The sequence below is a fragment of the Colius striatus genome, chromosome 3 (genome assembly GCF_028858725.1).
Source record: "Colius striatus isolate bColStr4 chromosome 3, bColStr4.1.hap1, whole genome shotgun sequence".
Lineage (NCBI taxonomy): Eukaryota > Metazoa > Chordata > Aves > Coliiformes > Coliidae > Colius > Colius striatus.
The window spans coordinates 35,399,979-35,423,729 of NC_084761.1; the positions used below are offsets into that span (position 1 = coordinate 35,399,979).

General features: G+C 36.2%; 1 protein-coding gene across 1 annotated transcript in view; it reads left to right on the forward strand.

The window, feature by feature from the left end:
* ARHGAP10 (Rho GTPase activating protein 10) overlaps window positions 1–23,751 on the forward strand; it is a 153,419-nt gene that overhangs the window by 87,211 nt on the left and 42,457 nt on the right. Inside the window, exons 15-19 of the mRNA XM_061993254.1 lie at window positions 2,155–2,242; window positions 3,561–3,619; window positions 5,642–5,747; window positions 6,370–6,529; window positions 22,037–22,187. Of these exons, the coding sequence (XP_061849238.1) occupies window positions 2,155–2,242; window positions 3,561–3,619; window positions 5,642–5,747; window positions 6,370–6,529; window positions 22,037–22,187 (564 nt within the window). The remainder of the gene's footprint in view (window positions 1–2,154; window positions 2,243–3,560; window positions 3,620–5,641; window positions 5,748–6,369; window positions 6,530–22,036; window positions 22,188–23,751) is intronic.

A 23,751-nucleotide genomic window follows, 5' to 3' on the forward strand; every position in this document is an offset into this window, starting at 1 on the left:
TCCTACAGTGGGCAACATTGCATATGAAAGGATTCTCCTCTTAACCTAGTTAAGTGAACTGGACTGTTTTTATAAACTGTAGCTCCCTTATTGTCAGAAAGATTTGCATGAAATTTAGAGCTTGTCTGTCAAAAGCTGTTCCATAAATGTGCATGTTTATTTTTATATTCATAAACTTGCCATTCAATGCACAGTGGCTGCTATATGAACAAGTAGCATGGAAACTAGTAGTCATTTCTGAAATCCCAGTTGAAATTCCAGTTCATATAATGGCCTGATATGTTTGAAGTAGAAGCAAAAATGGAGCTGGAAGAGTCAAATTATACGGGCTGGTGCGAGACAGAGTGATGTAGGGCAATTGTCAAATCAATAGTGAAAAAAAATGCCTGTAAGTCTTGATATCTTCTACGGACATATTGGGGATTGTTTGGGGTTGGTAGCAGGGCCAAATTTTGTTGACTGGTTTTTTTTTTGATTTTTCTTGTGTGTTTTTTTTTTTTTCTCCAGAAGATAATGAAATATTTCAGCAATGCTTTCTGGTTTTTATTTTAAAAGACTTGCTTTCAAAGTCAGCTGCTTGTTATTTTCCTCACCAAATTCATCCACAAATTTCACATAATTGAGTGCATCCTTTGACTGTAAAGGAGATTGATGGTTGTGAAGCAGTTATTTAAAAACTGGATATTACATAGTTGTTTAGTAGCAAAGTCTTCATAAATTTCACTAGTTTCTGATGTGATGGCAGTTTGCCTTTTTTTTTTTTTTTTTTTTAAAAATTGACTCAGTAGAAAGATTTTCTTCTTAAAAAAAGATATTTTGAACACAAAAACAACTAGCATGCTAAAAAGAGAGAAAAAGACACTTTCCTGAGATAATCTTGAGTAGTCTGGGTGGTGGTTGGCTAGTAACAATTTTAGTGGAAAATGTTATCTGACTTATATTTTAAAATGAGATTTAAATAATTGATATAATGAGGGAGGGTATTGAGTTACAGATATAATTGCTTGGTGTAGCCTTTAGAACAGAATTATTTAGTCCTAGTAAAAGGACTGCACCTTTAATCATGGATCTTAATTTGATTTTTTAAGCATGTCTGTCATTTGTCTGATAAGCCAAGTAACAAATGAATTCTGAATTGTAAGAACTGTTCAACATGTAATCTATGTCAGCTACTACTGACATGTAGCAGTAATAATAACAGAAACTCAGGTACCTGAAGTTACATTGGGCTAATTTTGCCCCATACACTGGACATTATGTCAACTAGCTCTTTTTGTTATGAGGCCAAAATGTTTGTTGTTTTATTTTGTTGGGGTTTTTTTTGATGGTAAAATATTCTGGTGTATTATGTTGTTCTTATGTTCTGTCAAAAACCTTTCACTTGATAGGTCATTCAGACATACAACTGTTCAATTTGACCTGTCTTATTATAAGACTACTAACTTGGTAAAGGATGGGAGGAGTTCTGTGAACCTAACAAGTGATTGAGCAAGCAAAAATTTTCCCCCTTTGACTAAAACTGGTGAAGTAAAAGAAATATTAAGGGCATCTTGTAGAGGAAACTTATTGATAGAGCAGAATCCTTTTTCTACTTCTGAAGCACTTTTAAAGGTTTTCCAACAGTCAGGAGGGTCATACTGCACTTTGTTGGCTACTTTCATCAGCCGTCCAAAATAACTGTTTGTAAGTACAACTATAGGAAGAATTTAAAAAGATTTTTCAGTGTGCTTGCATTTTAAATAATAAAAAAGAAGAGGAATAGATAAGTTATGTTTTGAGGTTCTTTTTTTCTAAACTGTTTTTGTACATCTTGCTGTGTTTGTCTACATCTTTCTGTTTAATTGTATGTGTGGAAATATCAATTGCTATAGAGATATTTTTACATGAACATGATTTTTAATCCTTCATTAATTATCAGCAGTAAATACCTTTTAAAACAAAATATGGAAATGGAATTTGTAAAGAGGTTTGGATATTAAGTCTTCTTAGTATTAACTAATTAGTATTAAGTAATAGTAAGAAGGACATTCTACATCTATATTCACATGAACAAATACCTAATGAACAATTTCAATGTGATGCTGTTCATGTAGGGCATACTGATTTAGAATTCCCCTTTTTGATGTCTCTCTTTTCTTTCTCATTATTTTCTAGATGCAAAAACCTGCAATGAAGTTGATCTGGAAAACTCTGTAGATTGGGAAGTGAAGACAATTACTAGTGCTATGAAGCAGTATCTGCGGTGAGCCTGTCTCTCATTTAATGTTATTTTTTTATTTAGATTATGAAGTCTATATGCTAATTCTCCTATGGAGTGTGGTAAACTACATTACTTTTCCTCTATTTTGGAATAGAGGTGGATTTTTTGCAAATACCGTATTTGTTATTTGTCTTGGGGGAACAAAATAATTTAGCAACACTAATACTCCATATTCATATGAGACAAGCCCAAAACATTTTTGTGTTAGATATGTAAGCATTTTACTGATGGCTTAGAAACCTGAATTGTTAGTAAACTTGCTGAGAGTTGTTACTGAAAGTCAGCTAAGATTGTTTACAGAGCTTTTGCCTTTTTGTGTTTTAACATGGTAGAATGAAAAAAGAAAAAGTTATGAAATGTATATTTTGCTCTCTTCTTTCTGGGCCTTGCTCTGATGTTCTAGGTGCAATAGAAAATATTTTCAGTGTTCAAAGTAAGAAATTTAGTTGTGTTCTCTGATCAAATGGCTCAACCAATTCCTGATAAAGATATTTTACTAAGTTGCCTAAGAACGTGGGATGTAACATGTGTATGTGTCTCAGAGTAATCCAAGTGCAGTATTTTTAATTTGCTTTTTTATTAAATAAAGTATTACTGGCACCACTATAAAAAAAATACTTGTGAACCATTATCAAGATAAAAGTCTCTCTTGTGGAGTGTAGGAAAGAATAGTTAAAAAAAAAGTAGGAAAAAAAATGTAGTACAAATGATGAAATATTTCTCACTTACAGTATTTTCTGTTTATTCCAGTATTTCATTAGCATCAATAAAGCCAACTTAATTTATTAAGGTTTTAACTCTGATTTCCATTACTGAGGACATTTTTCATTGATGACGTAGGTTTTCAGTTTCATTTTTTCCACTTGAGATGCTGTAGAATTTTGATTTGTGGATGAATACTGTCCAGCAAACTTGACTGTTTTAAGACTTATTCTTTCTTTCCAGTAAAGCATTGAATTGTGATTCTTTATATTTTAAAAACAGTAATGAGGAATTGACTACATAAAGTATGTGTACAATCTTCATCTGAGAAACAGTCTCACTGTTATAATTTGGAATGGTGCCTTAAAATAAGCTGGAGTCATCACTTCACCTCATGGAAGGTGAATGTTTAGTCTTATTTTCCCGATAATACTAGGTTTTCCATTCACACTGGAATTCATTGAATTCAATGGCCACCATATCAATGGTTGCCTCCAGTGGCAGGATTCTCTTACTTAAGGTAAAAAGGATCCTGCTTAGAGTAAATACAGATAGAGAAGAATATAAATAAATTTATTATGTCATCTTTGTTTTTCAGGAGCCTTCCAGAACCACTGATGACATATGAGTTGCATGGAGAATTCATCGTTCCTGCCAGTAAATATATGACTGTAGTTCAAATACAGATCTTTTTTTATAGTGCTATTGTGGCTTTAGGAGCAATTTTAGAAAAGTTCTTCAGCCCAGTGAAAATATATGAATAAAAAATAATAAATGTTTTAAAAACACATAGATTTTAACCAGTATTCAGTTCTAGTATGTGTCACATATGACATACCTATAGACAGACAAGCTTGTGGCAGATAGCATAGCACAGTTTTTACTTTTATGAAAAAACGTTTGAATAGACATTGTAAGCATTCATTCTTATTATCTTAATTATATAATGCTAAACATCCACCTAGATTGGTGGTGGGGGGATGTTTGGGTGGTTGTTTTTTTTTCACGTTTCCATTTATAAAGAGTATAAAGCTTAGTAAAAGAAAATACACTGATTTGGGCTCATTTGAATCCTTAAAGCACAGCTGCCTGACCCTTGTTTTCATTGCCTTGTTAGCTCTGTATTCAGGCTGGCTTGAATGTTCCTTGTACATTAGTAGAAGAAAGGAAAGAACATGTCAGATTACCTTATGGCAGTTCAAATACAGACTGGGAGAAGACACAACAGCATTTGTAGTTCGGCTGTATGGTGTCTAATATACATGGAATTTTTTTGGAAGAGGATGTAGAGAAACTCTGTAAGATTTTTTTGGCAAAATATCAAACAGATATTTAGCTGATTTTTCTTCCAGCCTGTAGCACTTCTGGCAAACTGCAGAAAGCAAAATTAAAATAAACTGAGACAATTGCTTTATCTTCTTTGGATTGCTGTAATGACTTTCCAGGACTGAGGAATGTGTTCACTTGTGGTCCTTAATTTAAAATGAGAATTAGCCCATGAAATTCATTGCCAAAGCACATCTTAGAGGCCAAGTGCTTAAAAAGTTCAACATACTTATCTAGATGCTGAACCTGCCCATTTGTATTGGAAAGTGTTAAAATAATTTCTTGACCTACAAAGTTTTGCCCACAATTTCTCTCTTTATTTTGCTTTCTCTATCTCACCGTGTATTTCAATAAAGTAATTCATTTGAAGTTACATACTTTAAATGCTACAGTGTTAGTATGCAGTAAACGATTTTGTAGAGGGGTTGATTCTAGGTAGTGGGGAGGGAAATTTCATCAACATTGCAGATCTAAGTTAACAATGTACTTAAAAATAGGTAGTCAGTGTCGTTTCCTATATTTGCTAAAAAAACCCCACTGAGAATAGTAAGGAATATCCTTTTCTCTGAAACTATTCGGGGAGGGGGAGAAACAAGAAGAAAGAGTCTTTCTTTCATCTTTCTTGCATTTGTCTCTGTACTACTACTCAAGGGGCCAAATTTTTTCAGTTCCAATGTGCAGCTCACAAAAATAAAAAGCTCCTTGCTTATTTCTACTTTATTTCTGTATTATTCTAAAGAGGGATGCTGTTGTTATTCAGAGTTTTTTATTATAGTAATCTCTCTCCGTAGTTTTATTACATGATTATTATTCTGTGTTTTCAGAGGCCATCAGATTTTCTCTTTCTGAGCGTATGAATCTTCTGCATGTGTTCACTTACACAGTTTCCAATGCAAGACAGCATAAGTGCAGTATCATTAACTGCATAGTACCAACAAAACTGAATTCTAATGATGAGGACAATCAGTTAATGCTGCTAAAATGTAAATGAGTATAGTTGCACTCTGTGGCACACAATAACATCACTCCTCACCTTGCAGTATATTCATAAGCAGATGGGTCCAATGCAGCAAAACAGTAGCTACATCTGTTGGTTTTTACAAGCAGATGAACAAAGGCATCCTTTTGCAGGTGGATTGAGAGATGAGTTCACAAAACAAGCAAATAAGTCAATAATTCTAGAACAAGAATACTTGTGAAAACAAAGCGCATATGTTCAATATTGCTATGTTTGGAGTTAAGTAAGTGGTGAAGCAAAGTGCGTGCAGTATGTTTCCGTGCAGGAGTGGGAAAAGCTTTATGTTTCTGTGGATCTTATTTTCCGAGATCGTTATTTATTTCTATTTTCCATAGAAAGTGGGAGTCCTGAATCTCGAGTTAATGCGATTCACTTCTTGGTTCATAAACTCCCAGAAAAGAACAAAGAGATGCTGGAAATTTTGATGAAACATTTAGCAAAGTAAGTGTTATGACTTGCTTTCCTACTTTGTCAGAACTCTTGTCTTTACCTTCATTTAACTACAAAGGGCCTCAGTTAAGTGTGGCTGGAGCTGAAGCCCATCTCGATGCTGTCATACACAATACCAAGAACCAAACGTGCAAAAACAGACAAGACGTTTGACTCATGCTGTGTATGTTTTGGCGGGAAAGGCAGAAATCTAATCTGTTAATGAAGCCATATAAGTATTTACTTTAGCAGTCCTGCCAGCAGTTGAGGGTTTGATTGAAGTGAGAAAGGGAACATTATACTTTCTTTTTGCAAATTCTGGCAAAGTGAATAGTGGAGATCTGTTAGCAAATTTGAGTTGGTTTCACACTTGCCCTGGTCCAAGGCTAAGTGCATTTTATATATTTAAATTCAGTAAGAGAGTGCTTTTGTTTTTAAATTGCCAGTGGAAGAATGGCTTTTCTGTTTTCCAGAATTCCACAAGACTTTATTTGAAGAAACTTTGCACAAAACAAACTTCTAAAACTTAGATTAAGGAAATGTAATGTTTTTGTTTGTAGATTGCAGCTTCCAACAGTAATGGAAATTTTTCATAACCTATTTCCTGTTTTTTCCTTCAATTATTTTTAAAAAGTGTTTCAAAGCATGCCAAGAAGAATCTAATGACTGTGGCAAATCTAGGGGTGGTATTTGGACCAACCTTAATGAGGCCACAGGAAGAAACTGTAGCTGCCATCATGGACCTAAAGTTTCAGAATATCGTCGTCGAAATCCTGATAGAAAATCACGAAAAAGTAAGCTTTGATAAATCTCCACATTTCTGAGCATTGTCTAAAATGATCTGCTAGGCTTACTGAATAGTGTGGCGTTAAGCATGAATTTACAAACAGCTTAATGCTAAAGAATGTCCTCTGTACAGTGTACGCTTTTGCTATTTATATTTGATAACTGTTACTGTTCATAGGTAAACTGACATTTCAGAAAGCATATTTCCTGGCAGTAGCTGTGCATCTGTGTGCGTAGCACACAAATAATTTTCATTCTGGTATTTGCATATGATTATATTCTGAGCAAAAATGATACAAAATTGGAAAAGAGAAAGCCATTGCTCAGGTTTTAGTTCTTCCATTAACTACTTTGATCAGAATCTGAATTAATTGTTCTATGTCTTCCATTCTATGATTCTATCATTTTTCTCAGATTTCACAGAGTAAAAAGTATACATAGCTATATTCTGAATTTTAAGGATAAAAAGAATTATGAGAGACAGGTATTAACATTTCCTTGGTTTTCAGCTGAATGTGTGTTATTTTAAGCCTTTTCTTTTGAGATAATACTGAAAATAGAAGTTGTTGCTGCTACTGTGTTGCTGCTGGGAGCTGCCAGTTACTAAGGTGCCTTAAATGTAGAAGATGCTGTCCAGATTATTACTGCATTTAATCTGGGATCTGAAATAAATAAAAAAAAAAATTAAAAAAACCCTTTACTGATTTCTCTGTTTGGGTACTCCTTTGGGAATCCCTTGTGTCTAAACTGACTTCTGGCACTTTTCTTTTACTGGCAGTATGGCCAACATCTCCCTTGCTCTTATTGTGAAAAAAAGCGCTTTCGAAAAATTCCAGGATGTGCTTTTTCCTTGCTTCTTCTTCAACACATTGAAACAGCTATTTTGTTTAAAGGTTAATGGTGTTGAAATTGGCTAAGTCAAGTCTTATCTACTCTAAATAATATCTGTCTCAAGTTTTAGTGAAAATGTAATTACAGTACCTCCCTGATACAGTCTGGGCAATAGCTGTGTCCGCAGATTCTGTTGGCATAGCTGGATCCACATGGTGGGTTTTGTTGGCTTAGGGTGTAGTGCTGCCCTCTCACACACATAGAGCAGATATGATATTGTTCTACTGGAAAAATGCAGTGCTGTAGATGTGGCTCATGTTCTAAGTGATAAATATTCTGAGAGCAGTAAGTTATCCTGTCAGTTTTGGACCTCATAAATGAAGGTAAGCTTTGCAGTAAGCTCATGAATTTGAAGCTTTTGTGGTGACCACACAAATTTAAGAATGCGGAGAGAGTGAGCAGAGTCCCAGGGTCTTTTGGTAAGATATGGAGGTTTAAGTTGAGTTATGCTTATTCAAATCACTGAATCTCCACAGATTAACACCTTCTTATTCTCATGCCATCTTAGTCACATGTCTTTAAAAACTAGATACTTTTGGAACATTATTAGTAATGGCCTTTGGAACACTTTTGGAACATTATTAGTAATAGCCTTTCTTACTCCTCTGAAAATGTAGAGAAGCAGGGAATGGAAAGTACACCAACAGGATGCTGCGTCATTTTCCCTAATTCCTTGGTTTTATGCCTTCCTTAGAACTAAAAGACTATAGTTTTTTTAAAGGGATTTCTGTCATTTCACTGTCATTTCTAGCAGTGAGCTTGCCATCAGTGGTCTGTCTGTAGCAACCTCTCCCACGCTAGAGCTGCTTTCAAGATGGAAGGAAGCCTCAAGTGTGACCTCTGTGTGTTTATAGCAAAGGCAATGAAGAGGTGTGTGTTCAAGCATTACAAAAAAATTTATAGTCAAATGGAATATGTTACTTTTACATGTAAGCTTTCTTCATTTAGGGTAGACCAAGGACCTACTTTTCATGGCAAGTATTCTTATTGTCAGTCTAATGTACTTATTACATTATTGCTTTGAAATTCTATGCATTTCAGTCTTTTTCTTAAGTCTTATGTTGGGTGTTTTTATATATAGCCCTGGTGAAGTCCTAGGAAAAGTGACTAGCTGTAAGTTAAATACTTTCAAGTGTTTAATTCAGGCACTACTCTGCTTCTGCTAATTTTTACCAGCTTCTGTTAATAGAAGTGAAATTTGGAATTGCAGAGGAGTAGTGGAGTCAAGATGGAGGTACGCCGACACAAACAAACTTGAAGCAATATTTCAGACTTCATGCATATGTAATTTATGGCTCTGGCAGACTGTAGAGAGGCATTTCTTTTTCCCAGTAGCAAACAAAATGACTAACAAACTTCCAAACTGTAGATGCAACAGCTATCAACATTTCTGATTTAAATACAGTAACTTGGTAGGCAAAATGGTAAAAAATCATTATGATTCCTCAAATATTTTAGAATTCTGTCAGTGTTCATTATGTCTTGTGTGGATAGCTTTATTGAAGGAGATCTGCAATTCATTTTTCGGAGGATACATAATTAACTGGGTTACTAGCTTTGAAGTCCTGGTGCAGACATTCTTCTATCACCACCTCTACCGAGTCCTAATTAGCAAAATTTTGTGCAATTTATGTGTGGAAAGCTGGATTTGAGGACTTTCTCTGAGATAAGAATATCATAGTTAGTGTATAAGATGCAGGTTGTTGGGGTTTTTTAAGCTTTTGTACATGCATTTATTTCCTACAAGGTTGAAACCAGTAAGTACCACTTTTACCTTGTTTACTGGGCTGCATACGTATCTCCAACCCATGACTGCAAACCAATTATAGTGGGTTGAGGAGAGGATGTTTTGCAAAATCAGACCAATGCTGAGACTTTCAATACTAGGACTGGACTGTGTAGCCTGATGTGTAGCTTAACTGGCATTAGAAATGCACAGTGATTAAGACTAGAAGGGGAATATGTTGTGGTTTAACTCCATCCAGCAACTAAGCACCACACAGCTGCTTGCTTGCTGTCCCCTGAGTGGGATGTAAGAGAGAAGCAAAAGAATAAAGTGAGAAAACTTTTGGATTGAGATAAAAACAGTTTGATAGGTGAAGCAAAAGCCACATGCATGAGCAAAGCAAAACAAGGAATTCGTTCACCCCTTCCCATGGGCAGACAGGTGCTCAGCCATCCCTGGGACAGCAGGGCTCCATCACATGTAATGGTTACTTGGGATGACGAAACATTATAATTGTGAACATCTCTCCCTTCTTTCCTCATTCTTCCCTCAGCTGTATATGCTGAACGTGAGGCCATACAGTCTGGAATATCCCTTGGATCAATTGAGATCAACTGTCCTGCCTGTGTCCTCTCCCAGCTTCTGTGCACCCCCAGCCCACTCACTAGTGTCGTGGAGTGAAAGACAGAAAAGGCCTTGATGCCATGTAAGCATTCATGAGCAATAAAGAAAGCATTTTCAGCACAAATCCAAAATGTAGTTCTATGCTAGCTACTACAAAGAGAATTAATTCTATCCTAGCCAGAACCAGGACAGGATAGAAGAGCATTAAGGAAATAATTATTTAGCTTTTATTCTTGTCAATTATGGTTAATTCTTTTCCAGACATATTATTTCTCCCAGAATCGCACAGGATGGTAGTAGTTGGAAGGGATCTCCAGAAATCATCTAGTGCAGCCTCCTGCTAAAGCAGATTCAGCTCGATCAGGTTGCACAGAAAAGCATCCAGGCAGGTTTTGAAAACCTCCAGAGAAGGAGAGTTCTCAACCTCCCTGGGCAGCCTGTTCCAGTGTGCTGTCACACTCATGGTAAAGCAGTTTTTCCTCATGGTCAAGTGGAACTTCCTGTGTTCTTAGTGTCCAGTCAGAAGATGAACTGTAGAAACAGTTCTCTACTTTGAAAGAAAAATAAAAAGCTAGACTGAAGCTGAGGCAATATTTTACCCAGGATCTTCAGACCCACCTGCTGTGGGAGGACAGTCCAGAGGAAAATGAGACCTGTGAATTGTCTTGCTTATGTTGGATCTAGAGGAAGGCCAGATAGATATTCCAGGCAAAGCTCAGATTTTCTATTAAATGGCCTCTCTTTAGTTTTGCCTGGAATTTCCATGTTTTATGCTATCTGGGCTGTGTGCCCCAGCACTCTTGTTTCCCTTTACTTTGCGGGTCTTTAAGGTCATTTATCTAATCCCTTTCTCCCTTGTCCTATCTATTGGGTCTCCCTTGATTTCCAAGTCCCAATACCCTTCCGTTCACTAAAAAAGCATAAAAAAAAAAAAATCTGTGTCTCTTTGTATACATTTTGCTTTGAAGCTATATCTTTCCTTGGTGTTCCTTTCCTCAGGGTTTGACTGCAGCTGTACATTACCACTAGGTAATGCTCTGATGAAGAGTGGTAGTTAACCTGAACCCCCAAAGGTTTTGATTACTCATCTCCTTCTCCCCTAAATGAATTTCAAGTATATAAATTAATTCTTCTTCTCAAGGGTTTCACAGACTTGAAATCTTGTACATCTCAGCTCTTCTGGTCTTTCTGAGTTGAGGTGAGGAAGTGCAGTCCACTCCACAACATGCGCATGTTCATCTTTGTTTGTTTTAACGTTTTGGCATTGTGTCAGAATGAATGTTGCTATTCAAAGGGCTTATTTATTTGCCATTTAGAGATGCCGCAATGGTAATGTGAGATGTTTTGGTTTCTCAATTCCCTGAACATTATTTTAAGAGGGGAAAATTAAAAAACAAGGATTAAAAAAGAAATCTAAGAAATGAAAGAAGATGAGGGAGGAGGCTGGAATAAAAATCTCAGTGGGACTTGAATATTTAAACCAACATATGGGGGAGGAAAGACTGAGTACAAATAGCAAGATGGCAAAAACAGAAAGAAGATGAAAATTATAGTGAAAGAAAATGAGAAGGAAAAAGAGGGAATAGAAAGTATAGTCTCTCATGGAGACTGGGAAGCCAGAGTCTACTTTAGGGGAATAGACATGATAGAGGATACCTTTCTTCTAGAATTCAACCTGTGGGCAAAATTATCTTCCCAGACATTCATTCTGAAAAATCAGTAGTTTCTATATATAAGGCAGATGCTTTTTTCACTTGTTTTCTGAGTTAATCTTTTTATAGGGGACAGAGAATTTACATACTTTAGGCAAAATATGTCATGTTTTAGCTTTGTTTAGTTCAAACTAGTTCTATGTAAAAAACTTTTCAATGAAATATAAATGTTGTAATTTCTCTTACTTTAGACACTTTTATGATTTTTTTTTTTTAACTAAAGGGAAGAGAAGAATTTAATACTACTAAGCTCCTAAGCCAACATCAACTTGATGTAGTAATTCTTGGAAAATCTTTAGTCTTGAAACATATTAATGTGCATAATACATGCAACATCCATGAGAGGAGAAATGGAAGCAGATAAAGACAGTTGTTCATTTCAAAGTATGAAGTGGCACAGTCCAGTGTGGCATGTGCCTCAGCTTAGCTACTACTGCATATTTAAAGCAGTTCTGTTGCAGGTAAATGTTTTGGGGTATAGTGGCACTGCCATCATCTAAACTAAGGTTAGTTTTTGACAATACAGCAGATTTTGTGAAGTTCTGAAGGGTCATTTGGGAAATGGTACAGAGAGCTTGCCTTAGCTTTTGTGTTGCTTTGCCACTGACTGCAACAGATTACCAAGCAGTAGTGCATTGCACTTGTGGTGGTTTACTGTGGTATAACAATTTGAAACCTCTCCAAGCTGAATGTTTCTCAAGTCAACAAATATTTGACTTGGAGAGGGTAAAATTTACATCAAGATGTCTCTCTATTAGGGCATAATTTGTGAAGAAACAAAGGTATTCAGCATGTACTTAATTTTAAGCAGGTAAATAATCAGAAGTGTCAATGAAACTGTTCCTGAACTTACTTCAAATTACACGCCTTAATGATTTTCCAAGTCTAAAGCAGAAAGGGCAGTAAGCACAACAAAGTTCATCATGGTTTCTGGTAGAAGTCACAGCAGCAATTTTGTTCTGCTTGTAGCGTGTAAAAACTCTTTAAACCCTTTCTCTGCCCTGTGGATAGCAGAAAGCCCATCTATGTGAGACGCACACACAGTGTGGTAAATTGACTGCAAACCTTTGGTTTTGTTTCTTTGTTTAAAAGACAACAGTTTTCAAAATCTTAATATAGTTTAGGCATAGTAAGAAGACTATATATCAAATGTTCACTTGTGTTTGTGACTGCAATTGATGATTTTTAAAAAGAACTGAGTCTAGATCAATACTTGAATGCTGCTAGACCCCTCCAAAAACCCAAAACATGTACAGTGTTAGACTAAAAAAGAAAATCAAAACAAAAGTCATGCTCTCAGGGACAGAAGCAGTCTGCTGAGATGCTGCACTACAAATCCGTGGCACGTACAAATACTATGGATACAGACTTCTGCCCTCTTGATTTGCATCCATTATTTCCAGTTAATGTTAGGAAACTTCCCTCAACTTTATATGAAATTTCCAAGTGATACAGATATCATATTCTACTGCCCACAGGCAATGTTCTGGAGTAAGTAAACAGAAATGATGATAAGGGAGTGGAATTCAATTGATAATATTTGCATCAGTCCTTATGGTCAGGGTGCTGTGCTTGCATGTGTGGAGGAGGTGGCAAGAGAGAAATCCTTATGGAGAATGCTAAAATGGGTGTTCTTAAATAATTTTTTTTTAATCAAAATATTCTGTGAAATACTACAGGGGGCATAGAGAGGGGAAAAGTTGTTGAACTCCTGAAGAGTTTAAAAAGTAAATTCTTATACAGAAGCTGTGTGACATAAGAGTTATACTTTGTTGCAGCTAAATGAAGTACAGAATTTTCAACCTTTTTTTTCCTTTATATTGGCTAAACTGACAATGTCATTCTGTCTACTTAGTACTAACTGACAATAATGCAACGTGTGCTTACATTTTCGTACGTACTCTTCAGAATTTTAGTAAGCTGTTGCCTTATCAGAGAGGTTGGTGTACTTTAAACCATTTAACAGATTTTTTGAATAAACAAAATGTGACAGACAGCTGATAATACTTTATTTACAGTATTTTCATGTACATACCTTTTACACTAATGAAGCATCAACACATCATTGCAAAGGGTGCTGGATATACAAATGAAAAATAATGAAAAATATGTTCTTTGCCTCCAAAGACTCTGCAGTTATAATGTAAGATAAAAAATGTATTGTAATAAAAACAAATCACAGAAAATATTGTACAAAGCAATGTAGAGGCAAATCCATGTAATAACATCAGGGAAACCTGTGGAGAAGAAAGGACTGGTGAAGCTGTGTGGTTGGCTAAAATTGGAACAGTGTCATTTGCGAAGATCTTGACATTTCATTTTGATACTTTGTACAATGTTAACATGGTAGGGGGTCAAATATGTATTTATTTACATTGGCATTCATAAATTTTGTAGAAAAGTATACATATGCTTATTTGTATTTGTGAATGTGTTTATAAAAATATTTTTATATATATATTTGTTACAAATGAAAGTGGGATCATCATGTTTACCTATGGTGTGTTTGGGCATGGTGGTTGCTTTTGACCCTAACTTAGGTTTCTAAGTGCCCTCTTTTGTCTTCTCAGGACTCCTCTCACTCTTTGCAAGAGAAAATACATGCAAACATTCTTCTTCTGCGTTATATTCAATTTAGAAAGATAGGAGTATGTTATGTTTTAGAAAGATAGGTAATTAGATTGAGTATTTGATCTTTTAATTTGAAGACTCTTTTTTCTGGTTATTTTGAGTATTTCCTGTAACTAAAAGATATATGCGAAGCTATTACATGTAGCTGTAACAGGGAAGGACAACCTTTTTAAAACACTCTCCTTGGTGTGAGTTACAGTAGGTGAGCACAGAAGAGAAGGTGAATCTACTGTCTCTGCTGGTGCAGTAGACAAATGTGTATTTTGAGTCTGGTATATGGTTAACTCCCTCATTTCCTTCAATGAATAAAATGGATTGGTTGATAGCAGTGAATGAACTGATATCAGAAGCATTCTTCTCATGAATTGTTAAAAGATGGAGTGAGATGTGATACAGTGGAAGCTGCAGTCTTTGTATCAGGAGTGCCACTTTTAGAAGGGCTGAGTCAACAAACTCATAATTTGCAAGCGATCAAGGACACATGTTTTTAACCTTGGTATGGTTTTTTTTTTCTTTCATCCTTTCACAGCTGTCCTCCAGACTGTAATGTCATGTTTTACGGGCTATGTTTAGTTTCTTCATTAAAGCTCAAATGTGAACTGCATGGTTCAAGGTATTCAGGCTGAATGATGATTAGAGTCTACAGATAAATTGGGCTTGTCTGAAAATTCCCTCGGTTCTTTTGTCACTCTCATAGTTTGCAGTTCATTCAGAGCTCTAGTTCCTTTTGTATTAAGAGTATCAGATAGATATTCCAAATTTAGTATGAGATTGAGACTCACAGTGTCTACAAATCCCTAAAAGCAGTGTTTCATTTGGTTATGAGTACTCACACCGCCAGGCAGATGGTCTCAGAAAATGATATATTTGCAATGAAGAAAAGGCTGTCTTGGATGCATTTATTTATTTATTTACAGAGCTTTGTGGCTTGGCTCACAGCCAAGGCTGTTTCCTGTTTCTAGTTTTGACTTATGCCGGGTTACTTTTCTGGCTACATCCTCTGTTGCACTGTAACTAAATAGAGCATGCCAGGCAACATCAAGAGAATTATTGATGCTCCCTGGTTGGTAGCTCTCTAGAGGCTTAGATTCAGGTATCTTTCAACTCTTGATCTGAATGTTGGGGTTTTTTCTTCCCAAGGATAATGATTTGGAATTTTGTATGAAGGTGTTTTATGGCTTGTAGTGGAAATCAAGCCTCAAAATCCAAAGCCTGAGAAAATCTGCATCCTGTGCAATCTCACAGGAGCCAATGCACAGCATACTATATTTTACAGTGCATAAATGCTGAAGTGCAAAAGTCTCAGGATAACTACTTCAAGGCCACCACAGCTGTAGTAGAGTGGACATTATGGTAACCTTGAGGAGGTAAGATACTTAAGGATTCTAGTTAAGTTCTTGACAATTTTTATTGAGGATTTTATAAACTTTTTTCAAAAATATTTAATATGATTTTTAGAAATAATCAACTTAATTATATTTAGTACCCTAAACACAGATTATGTTTCAATAATTTCTAGTGCACGTCTTTTATATTTATTGAATCATATCTTTGAAAAGCAGAAATGGATAATGTTGACTAAAACTGCAAATGAAACAGGTTGTTCTAACATAGTCCATAGTAAAATGCAACCCCTTCCCAAAACAACAAAAAAGCTACAGTAGCAAAGGCTCATTTTTTAAAGATTTCAATACATTAGAAATTTTTATAAAATTATTAAAACTGGTACAGAAATCAGTTTTTAAATAAAATCTTTGTCCTAACTCTACAGAAGTTGAAAGTTTTAAATTTATATTATGATTAAACTTTTAATAGCTCTTATCACCTTCTGCAATACCCAATTAGGTATCTAGACATCTAGAACACATCTAGAATTGTCTGTTTTACACTGAATGTGTTTTTAGTGTTAAAAAAGTGGAATACAGTTAGTGTACAGTTAGTAGCTAGTGGTTGCAATTAGTGGCTGACCTACTGTAATGTACTTTAAAATGCTTATTTTTACCTTACACTTCCTGAAATGATTATATCTACAGTAAAATGATATCTTGACATAAAAGATGTTATTGCTTTATGTTTGCAGAAAATGATGAAAAGGATGGCCTGTCTACTGTCTTCATTATCTTAAGAGGGGAAAAATAATGCTTACAAAATCCTGTGGGGTAAGAGTACACTGTGAACCATAAAGACAGTTGGCCTCCTTTTTGAGCATTTTTGTCTCTAATAGAAATGTGTGGGTTTTGGTTTTATACAGGTTGCTGCATCCAACCTGAATTGTGTTTGTATTACACTCAAAAGAATCAAAGTCAAGAAAAGACCATGGTGATAAGATTCTCTTGCAGTAGCCTATTAGCTGTGAATTTATAAAATATTCTTTGATCAGCCTATATTATAGCTGGTTGTCATGGAAATTCAAGGAGTACTGTAGCCATAAAATGTGTAAGGACAGAGCAGTATATGTCGCCCAGGTGGATGGTGTTTTATATTGTTCAATAAACAGTTTGAGTGTCTGTGTGTGTTTCTTTTATTTACCAACTGCAACTCAGGTATGTATTGAAGGGAAATTAGCCAAATAAAAACTTGTACTGATGTTGTTCTTGTCTTGAGAAATACTGTCCTCTAAAAAACATGACTGTAGTAGTGGAGGCTATACCACTAGCTGAATTTCAAAGAACTGGGAATGACCTTGCAGGTTCTAGCTGCCTTTGCATTACACAGCAGCTTCTGGTACTCCGATTTTTTTCATGTATTTGAAGGAAATAGATGCGTGTTCTGTGTGGTAGGTGTTATGAGAGTGAATAGGGGTTTTGTCTTGCAACAAAATCATGGCACAGCTTTGTGCTTTTAATGGTTTTTCATAAGTTTATCCTCATTAGCTTTATCGCTAAGTCTTCATTTTTTCTCCCCTTTTTCATCCTGCTCTGTCCTTGCTGTTTGCCTCCCACTGATTTTTAGAGGAAATTTTAATTACCCCAGTGATACAAAGCAGACAGAGATGACCTGATGTCTGGGTCTTTTCCTAAAGTGATTCCTGGCAAACATACTGAAATTCATTAATTAGTTCTGCTTGAGACCAGAAAGAACAGATCAGTATTCTCTTGGAGCAGCAGAATCTAATCTACATTTCTATGTACAACTATACATCTCATCATAAACTCCTGGAATAGGCCAAGTTAAATCCTCCCAGCCATATTTTTTTTTGATTTCTAAAATCAGCTCTAGTAAGAGCTCAGGATCTGGAGTCCAACACTGTTGTTGCAGATTAAGGGAAGTCTGGCAAAATTCCTTGGTCTGCTGCCATGTGGATCTGTTGGTTGAATACAGTATGATAATATGTTGAACTTGGCTCATTAATCCCTAGAAATGCTTCCATAGACGTTGTGGGACACAGGTTTAGGAATTGGAATGATTGTTTGTGGGGATAGTCTTGGGCTAACTGCTATTAACAGTGTATATCCAAGATGGTGTTTATTTTTTTAAGACTTGTGTGCAAAATTATCCATTTTGTACTATTGCATAAAGAGAAATAGATAAAACATTCCAGCGTGTTAAATTGCTCTGCAAGAGTCTCATCTCTTTTGTTGTGACTTTTACACTGCAGGCTTGAAGGCTGCTCCACCACTTAAGTCAGTGGGCACTTTTAAATTCTGCTTTCATGTAAGACCAGACCTAAAGAAGCATTTCAAAGACTGGACTGACTGCGATAGGACAGACTGAGATGGATTTTGCTGGATAAAATTTTGAGCACTACATGTCTTCTCCCATATGTAAATTGTTTCACTTAGCTTCTGCGATTGCCCTCAGTTAGATCAATAGCAGGATGCAAGTGCTTTTGAGAATGAAATTGTAGAGAACTGATATTCTAGAAATCTAACACAGTTTGGCCACAGCTCAAAAACTGTGTAACACTGGATGTGACTGTGAAGTCCTTAAACGTTGAGGTTGGTTTTGTACATTTTTATTGCTTCTTGAATGATGTAATTCAATGAGCAGACTTGATTGTCTTTATATAACACATTAGTCTAAGCTGTGGTAACTTCTGCAGTCCAGATGAGTGATGCTAGTAGATCTGACTTTTACTTGAAGGCAGGCTTTTTTTTGAGTAGCAAATAAATCTTCTATTAAATAGCATGTTCCGATCCTATTCTTCCATGGGAGGGTTTACATCTGATGGAATACATGTAGTTGCCTTGCTGTGCACCTGGTAGCAGCTTGCAGTGCAAGAAGGTGTTTTGAAACTTACCAACGTGTGGTCCCGTGTTGTTGTGCAAGTCAGTCAACAGCAATGTTATTTCCATTTCAGGTGCTCACATTGTGTGTGTATGATTTTGAATTGCATCTTCTGTGCATGCTCAGTGTGCTTTTGACAACAGGCCACTCACAGCAGGCATATTTTATTAGCTGTGAAACATTTATACTTCAATGACATTTAAATAATTAGTAAGACTAGAAGCAAATTTGATTAAAACCAAAGAACTTTCCTCCCTACAACTGAAATCATGCTTCCATCACCCCCGTTCTCAGGCAGACTTTACAGTTCTGTCAGTGCAGCAGAAAAGTATCCATTGAGGCATGATGAAAAATATCTTGTCTATTTAAGTGAAAATAAAGCAAGAAAGAGAAGATGAATGTTGTACATGCACATAGGGCATGCTTGCTTTTCAGATGCTCACCTTTGCACCTTATGAGCTGTAGCCTTGGCCTACAACAGAAGGAGATTTCTGCTGCTGAAAAATCAGGTCTAGTTGTAGATGGGCTATCTTGGATTTTATTTTCCTAGTGAAGAGACAAAGAGAAATACCAATGTAGGGATGAACACAAGGAGCTTGAAAGAGCAAAAATCACCCTAAATGTACTTTTTTTGTACAATACATGAAGGCAGGATGTTTCTTATTTCTTTTACATTAAAATCCCTACCCCAGTAATATTTCTAGTGGTAGTTGCGTGTGCATGGCTTGGGGATGGGTTTATTTTTGTTTGGTTGGTGTTTGTGTCTCAGGATCCTGCAGCACAAGTTGTGATTCCTGGTGATTTCATTGCTGAATGTGACAATTACTCTCAATTTGCTCTGCATGGGTAAAATTGCTCTGCAAGTAGTCAAGAGATTGCACTCTCTGGTTCATATCTAAATACTACTTTCAGGAATCCTTTTCTTCTCTGTGGATATAGATATTGAATGTGAGCACAAGGAAGGAAGTACTACAGTTTGTAACACTGCATCAGAGAACTATAGAAAGGAAAGGATGGAGTTTGTATGGCCTTTGCCCTCGTCTCAGTGAGTGTGGAGAACAGGCGACCTCGTGCTACCCAAAGGCTCTAAAGAGGTGGTCTGTACTCCCTAGAAAGCAATATACTACTTCCTTACCTTATCACAGAAGTAAAACTTCCCTACACATCCATTACAACAAGAAGTCAAGAGCAGAGTGAGTTAAAATAGAGGATGGTCCTGATGCCTGGTTCTTGTCTGCAGAAGGGAACTTAGACTGCCTACCCTCAGCCACTTGCAATTAGGAATCTCCCTGAATTCATATCTGTCTCCAGTTTATTATCCTGTTTTCTATCTGACACTGAGTATCATTGACTAAGGGTTGCTTTTATTGGTTTTCTTGACACTGTTTTCCTTTTGTGACTCTCTTAGTTTCATATGCTGCATAGTTTTAAAAGATTATGTTGAAATATTTGTGAGAGATGAGGAAAAAAAAGGCCCAAGAACTTTACTGCATCTTGTGCAAGTCACCTAAAAGCATACAAGAAAGCTCATCTCTTATGCGGTACTCCTGGGGAATACTTATTGTTCTTCTCACCATCATTAATTTCAGCAGAGATGCGTAGATGAGGCTGTACAAATAAACACAGCTGCAGAATGTGACATAGTAAACAACAAGCTGAAACCTCTTGGCAGAGAGTTGTTTGCCAGGGAGCCCAAATGCAACACTTAGTCCATGGAAAAGATGGCATTTAAAGTTTTGGTACTTTAGAATTTTTCAGAAGCAAATATTTATCCCTAAAACTACTCAATCTAGCCTTCTCTTTTACACATAAGGGGGCAGTGTGGTACTGTTAGCCAAATGCCATGTAGGTGCACCTTCAATTTCATTATTATATATTGCATCATGTTTTAAGAAATGGCTTTAACACTCTGGGCACAATTAGAGCTTTATCACTGTCTGAGAGTGCTGCCGTGTCTGTACTGGGGAGAAAAATGTTGGACTATTTTCTTTCTTCTACATAAACACATTGGTTTTAGAGGGTCCCTTGCATGATTTCATGTCTCGTAATCCCTTGTTCATAGGCATGTGAAGGAATGGAAAGCAGTTTTCTTGGCAGTGGTATGGGGAAGTTCAAATTACATCACTCTACCTCCCCCACAGCAATATTCACTTATTGGGAAGAACAGTAAGATTTTCACTGGAGCTTTCCTTTGCACACCATGTATAGGCTTTCCAGCCCACTGCTGCCCAGTTTTGGCAATGTGATCATTCTTTCACAGTTTTCCTGGAAAATGGTGTTTCTGATTATTTTGTACCAGCAGTCTTCTACCTGCCAGTATGAAAGTTATGCTTAAGTGGCTATAAGCCAGTGTATATGTGGGTTCTTGGGTGATCTTATTCCTACATGTGTTAATATTCAAGATTAACAGGCTAGGATATGATGGCATGTAGAGTTTCTTATACTTTTAACATGATGTCTGGAGTACCTTGCCACAGGATGCTATGGCATTTTTCTCACCTGTAGAGTAGCCTGACTGGCTTTTAGCTTCATGCTGCACCTGCCATGTGCTGTAATAATAATAAAAAATGTGTTATCTGTGGTGCCTCTTTTTATGAAGTAGAAATTCATGCAGTAAACGTAAAGCTTCTCCTTTGAAGATTCATTGAGTTCTCCTCTTTATAGTATTTGCTATACAGATATGTGGCAATGCAAATTTGCAGGGTAAAAAAACCACCTTATAATATTTCATTATATCTTGTTATACTGACATGTTGCATTGCTGTAAGGTGTCATAGACACAGGACTTTTCTTGTACAGCTGCCATTCTGCTGTTTTGTCTTTGATGAAGTACGTATGAAGCTAATTTGCTTGTGTGAATCTCCTGTGATCACTTGTAAGAGGCAGCTGTTAAATTGTATGTCAGCATACTAATAATTTTCTGGAGGTAAATCAGCATCTTTAGAACATACCCTGTATGTGACAGTTAAAGTAGAAATGGGATCAGGTTGGGCAAATCTGCATTACTGGTTAATCCAGAAAGAAATGAGATGTGTTTTGTATGGAGTGGAGATATACTAATGGTCATGTTTCAAAGGATAAAATCATGACAGGAAACGCGATCCTTTTTATACATGTCTTTATGGATATCATAATTTAATATAAATTTGACTCAATATGCAATAGTTGAAAAAATAATCACATGGTCTGTTACTATGGTATCTCTCACTAATCCCTCCCTTCAAAATTTTCCCTTTGCTCTCTTCAAAAGTATGTTTTTTCTAAAATTAAAATAGGCAATATTATAATGATATCACAGGTTTTGAAATTAAAATGGGTATTCTGGCAAAATTATAGGCCTTAGCTAAAACTAGAAAGCTTTTTGGTTACTGGCTCATAAAGTTAGTATCTCGTTTTTCCCTTTCCATCCTAGCTGGCAAGCATGGCTGCAAATATCTTTTCTTTGGATTAAGTGATTTGCAGCTTAGTTAATGTGTAGACAGTGCTCTTGCTTATTTTCATATTATATTATATTTATTTATTTATTTTTAAAGCTCTCATTAAGAACCCACGGCATACTCCCAAACTTGAAGTAATGGATTTTTGGCTCCTGCTTGCTTTGAATGAAGTCCAAAACAAATGTTGTTTGATAATGGTTTACAGTTGCATTACACAGGTTGCTCTTCCTGATAAATAATTAACACCCTTTGTGTTCTTGATTGCAGATTTTCAAAACCCTGCCTGATGGGACTTTCCCTGAGCCAATCTCTATGTCGATATCTCCTCCAAATGCCCCACCAAGGCAATCAAGAAGACAAGGGCAACGTATTAAGAGGCCTCTGGCTGTTTACAATCTCTGTCTTGAGCTGGATGATGGTAAGATGTTAGTAGTAATTTCAGTTTTAGCAGCAGACGGGCTGTGTATTCTATCTTTAGCAGGTGGTTTCATTTTGTGTTTCATTTGTGTGCTTGTTTAATTGCTTTGGAACCTGTAAAGAAGCAAGAAGAGTACAGAGGTGGGAAAGCATAGAAAGTACTGTCCTGTGCCATATGTTGAAAAGTAGAACGAACTGTCTTAAATATGCTTTTCCCCTCTAAAACAGAAGCAACTTCTGTTTCTTTGGGGAAATCTTTTTGACCTCTTCTGAAGATTACACAGCCATAAGATAAATGGAGAGAGAACTAAAATGAAAGCAAATCCTTTATGGGAAGAGCTAATGCACTCTACAGTTAAATTCATCTGGATTAAAGGCTCAGGTCACCACTATGCTAAAGAATACTACTACTTCACTTGAATCTTTAATGTCTTGATGTAGCTAGCAGTAAATACTTGAAACTTACCATACTGTTGAGAAGCAAAAAAAAACCCCCAACTTTGCTTTTGCGTGGAGTCTGCAGGAGCAACATACAGTGAGGCAAAGGGTGTATAACATCTAAAATATTCTGAGTGTTGGCCAGAAACATAATCATTTTCTTGAAATTTCATTGCTTGGAGGTACGTACAGTACTGAGAAGGCAAGTTAGGGCTCATTTTGTGTTACAGATTTTCTCCACTCTATTCCACTTCTCTCTCGTAGTGTTGTTAGTCAGTTGTTGTTTCACATGGAGAATCGTAGGATCAGAACACGAAGTCCAGTGATCAGAAAGTGAAAATAAATGGGAAGATTTTGATCTCACTCAATAGTATGAGATTCACTGGTGAACTGTCATTAAATCAGTGGTTAACAGTGGTTCATTTCTGAAGGAAAGGGCACAAATGCCTACAACAGTTTTTAAGTGCAGGTTTTAGATATAAACTCAAGACTGCTTATGGTCTCAAAGACAGTTTTACAAAGAGTCTGAAAGAGGTTCAGCCTGCCTGCCATCAGATTTAATTCACCAGATACGTGATCTTTGTGCCTTTCTTTTCTTTCATCAAATGTGAATCTAAATGTCTTGACTAGAAGTTATTTAAGGAGCATCTACTTAAAAACCTTAAGCTGTATTAATTTGAATAATATACTACTAAAAGCTAAGAAGATTCTTGAGCTATATCTACAATAGTAAATGCATCCTTATTTGAAAAACAGAAAAAAATTTGAACTCACTCAGAGTTGTTTGTGTGTAATTTGGAACATGAATCCCAGCAGGCTGCAAGAAGTGTCTCACTTTCTCCAGTCCTATGCTGCAAGGTGTGCACCGAGGATCTGACTGTGACCCTAAAACAGTAGACAGAAAGTATTTATGGCTTATTTTTACTGTAAGATAAAAAAATACAGTGTTAGTTAGAAACTGTTATAAGTGTTGTTTCTCTTGAATACCACCCATATTTTTGTCTGATTTAGGCACCTCAACAAAGAGAAAAACTAGGACTGTATTGGTACTTGTCTGGGAGTTCTAGTGTGGTGAATTGCAGAATAACCTAATATGTCATCGTGCATAGTAGAACTATGAGAAAGCC